The sequence below is a fragment of the Pundamilia nyererei genome, unplaced genomic scaffold, assembly GCF_000239375.1.
Source record: "Pundamilia nyererei isolate P.nyererei 1_Seehausen unplaced genomic scaffold, PunNye1.0 scaffold00002, whole genome shotgun sequence".
Lineage (NCBI taxonomy): Eukaryota > Metazoa > Chordata > Actinopteri > Cichliformes > Cichlidae > Pundamilia > Pundamilia nyererei.
Genome location: NW_005187403.1, coordinates 8288892 through 8292944, shown reverse-complemented (window position 1 = coordinate 8292944; position 4053 = coordinate 8288892). Strand labels below are relative to the sequence as shown.

Below are 4053 nucleotides of genomic sequence, written 5' to 3'. Positions count from 1 at the left end.
ATGACTTTCAGATACTGTTCATCTGCTGATGTGTGTGTGTGTGTGTGGGGGGGGGGTATGTTTGTTTTTTCTTCCTCCACTTGTCTAGTTTCATCAAAATCTTTAAGGACACAGTGCACAGCATGCTGAGATATGCCAAGTTTTCAGCTCATAGATCTTTGGGACTCATCTCATTGGTACAGAAATATTATTTCATGCCTTTCAAACTGTGTTATCTTTGGCATTTTTTGTAGATTCAACTAAAGAAATGGGAACAAATGATGTGCTTTTGTGACAGGCTGCTAGTAATAAAGTGCCTAAAGATACAATTTAATACAATTTGCCAAGATGTCTGTTATGTGTAGAAAGACACTGTGTTCATCGCTCGAGTTAGGTGTTTTATTGTGGTTAGTGAGTCATACGTAAGTTAAGTGGTTCAAGAAACAAACAAGCAAACATTTCCCTGAAAATGGTCACGTAAAAGGACTGAACATGAGTGAAAAAGCAGCCATTGTCCAAAGAAAAACTTTAAATGACCTTCAGAAAGCCAAGACCTGCTCAAGACCACTTTGAAAAAGTACAAGAAAGTCTGGCTCTTTCGAAGCAAAATATAAACTAATGACAGGTGACTCTGGACTTTTGCGCAGTACCTTACCCTGTACTGTATTACAAATAAATGAGTGTAAAAGAAAGGAAAGTTTGCAAGCTCACCTGGGGACTAGTAGCTGGGGGAGTAGCTTTTTATGTGTATGCCCTTATGCATCACATGAAACAAAATGAATGATGAGCAGTAAAAATGTTCTTAAGTAATGTGCTTAACTGTACTGGAGAATTTCTGTTTTCTGTTCATTCACATTCATCTCCAGTTAATGCTGGATTTGCAGGTATTATAAATAGCCATAAAACATCAGCTTATAAAATATGTTTTTGCATGTTATTGAAATTATAATCCACAAGACTCTTGGCTTACTTAAGTTTTTCTGCGTCATTTTGCCGATTATACTTGTGTGCCTTCAGTTAATCAGCTCACAGTGTTTCTGCATTGTAATACTTCATTGGAATCAAGCGTGTTGGAAAACTCATCAACGAGCACACCTGAGCATTGTGACCAATGCTCAGTTTACTGCAGTACCGAAGCAATCCAGCAGGAGCGCTGTCCGTCAAGTATTTAACATAGAAGAAGAAAAGCGATACGTCATGGCGGCTGACAGTTTACGATGATTTAACGAAAACAGTAAAGACTCGTGCAAGTTGGATTTAAAGCGTTTAAACCGGACGCAGGAATAATAAAACTCCACCGACAAAATGCTAATAACTTTGAAGACCTTACAGCAGCAGACTTTCAAAATCGACATCGATGAAGAGGAGACGGTGAGAGTTAATAATCATGCATTTTGTGACAGGGGAGTGGAATGGGAGTTGAGTATGTCCTGAAATCGACATGATTTGTTTTGACCATTTCCAGTTTTGGCGTTTTATAGGCAAGTCTGGGTTATAACGTAAGATTCTTTTTGGATGCGTCTGACGTGCATTAGAAGTTCGGCTTAATGCAGATTCGCATTATTTTTAAAAACCAATCAGGAAATTGTTTTTGTTTTCAGCATTTAGCCGTAGCCCACTTAAGGCTCCAAATGTGAGTGTTACGGGGGGCGGGGTGGGGTTGACAGGTTAGCTTGAACCTTACCATTTTAGTGTTTCTCAGTCTTTTTATGTTAGCTTGTAAAACTTATTGTAATTGGAACATTTGGGTTAAGGTAAAACAAGAAAACATTTGTGCCATTTAGAGAAAGTAGCGTTATTTAAAGTAATTAAAACATGTTGTACTTGTTATTAAGCTTGTATAAACTCCCTTTTGTCTTTGGGCAAAGATATAAATCTTTGAGCTAGCGTTAGCTTTAACCGTCGGCTACTGAAGGCCGGCTGGCTACAGCACATCTCATTACATCTCATTATAATATGATTAACTTTATTGCAGACACTTTACTTTTACTTTCGACGTGCTTGTATGCATATTAGTCGCCAGATTATAGTTGCACTGCTTTTAAATGTATGGTTTTGCATAATCACCGATGACACAGCTGACACAGTTGGGTCACACTTTGGACTTTTACTCCTGTTAGCGTTGCAGGGCTGGACAAAATGGTGCCAGTAAAACATCTTAATGGTTTTGTTGGTAAGGGATAAAAATATGAAGTAAAAGTGCATATGTTTATTTCACAGGTGAGGACATTGAAAGAGAGGATTGAGCAGGAAAAGGGGAAGGAAATCTTTTCAGTTGCCGGACAGAAACTGATTTATGCTGGTATGTTATATGCTCTTGTATCTTCTTAACTTCTTTCTTTCTTCAAGGAAATATTAATTTTTTAAAAATTACTTTATTCTTATAGCCCTTTTTAAGCACACAGTTACAAAGTGCTTCAAAGTTTGGATAAAATCACACATTAAAGATAAGCGTCAAACATGCCAACATTGGCGTACATTCAGTCCTACATACACACAAGTCCAATAAACGCATAATGAAACATGAGTGAACATTTAAGAAAACACTAACAGTCGTTTAAACTACACTGGTCCAGAATTTAGGAGCTACAGCCTCAAAAGTATGATCACCTTGAGATTTAAAATGAGGGCGGGGAACTGTTAAAAGACCCTGATCAGATTATCGAAGAGGTTGACAGCTGTTATAAGGTCTCAGTAGTGTTGCTATATATGCAGGAGCTGATTTTTTTATTTGTATTTTTGAGTTGTAGGCTAGGGCTTTTTTAGGTTTACAGTTCAATGAAAGACGACCATTGCAGAGCCGTTGAACTGACTGAAGTTGTCCCAATTTTTGTTGCTTTTTGTATCTATGCTTTTAAACCATTATTGGTATTATTGGCTGTAGTCACACAGCCCTAATGACCAGTTAGCAACCTGCTGTCAGCGACCCACTGGTTATCCCCTGTTGCTAGGGAAAATGTGCATTCCCTGACCAGCTGTCAAGTGGTTGCAGGAAGTTACTAGTAGTGGCTATATGGAATTGGTCACAAAAAGGTATTCAGTGCTGCCCTGAAAACCTTTGAACTTTAGACACTAAAGCCTTAATTATAGTCTCAGGGTTCGCTCAGGTCCTCGTGACGTTTCATTGTCACACTGTGAGTGAGAGTTGAGGGTCTGTGCGGCTGTCTACATGCCTGACTGTGTCTGGTGATTAGCAAATCGTCAAAAACAGTTGGGCAATCACAGCATCGCAAGGCGACCAGGGCAGAATGAACACTAAATTTATCCATTTTGTTAAGAACCAATTTATCCATCCATGGTACCCACATCTGTACAATTCCCCTTTAAAATAATGCAAAGACGGTCACACGTGCAACAACTCGTGGAGGGAAATTGCCCTTAGCATCAATGTTGGCATTTTGAATTGAGTCGTAGAGGGCCTGTACTTCCGCTATACGTAGACCCCCAGGCAACTACTCATGTGAAATCAAGTCCTCTAGACAACCTTCAAATGGGCTTGTAAATACTATAATAGGATTAACTCACACATCTCCAGTGTGCGTGAACACATCTGTAACCTGGTCTTTACATCAGTCATGTCTTAGCAGACTGCTGCGTTTGCTTGTAGTTAATATGGAAGACAACAACTTGTCTGCAAATACACTTGATGTACAAGCTGTGTGTTAAAGAAGCTGTGCGAACTGTAAACAAAACATTCATCTTCAAACTAAAGGTTGTGTCTTTTGAAACACGTTGGAGTTGCAATAAAGCACTGCTTTTACTTTGAAGGTGAATGTTCTGTTTCTAACTTGCGTTGCACAATCGAGTGTTTGCGGACAACTTGATATCTTCCATGTGAGCTTTTGGCGACCATGATAGTCGGCTAGCAAACAAAAGAATAATGAGGGTGCAGTCAGCAACCTCCAACAACCGCTCGTCAACCAGTGAATGAATACATATTTTTTTCCTAGCCTTCAAAGGGTTTCCAGTAGAGCTGGGCGATAGAACGATAACGATATGTATCGCGATATAACTTTTACTCGATAGAGAAATTAAGCTATCGCGATAGACCTCGCCGCTCTTGTCCTCTTAAAA

The 4053-nt window shown here is 39.2% G+C and overlaps 1 protein-coding gene across 1 annotated transcript in view; it reads left to right on the top strand.

Annotated features, from left to right (window-relative positions):
* Nucleotides 1-1080: 1080 nt before the first annotated feature.
* rad23b (RAD23 homolog B, nucleotide excision repair protein) overlaps nucleotides 1081-4053 on the top strand; it is a 14525-nt gene continuing 11552 nt past the window's right edge. Inside the window, exons 1-2 of the mRNA XM_005720537.2 lie at nucleotides 1081-1350; nucleotides 2200-2281. Of these exons, the coding sequence (XP_005720594.1) occupies nucleotides 1285-1350; nucleotides 2200-2281 (148 nt within the window). The 5' untranslated portion in view covers nucleotides 1081-1284. The remainder of the gene's footprint in view (nucleotides 1351-2199; nucleotides 2282-4053) is intronic.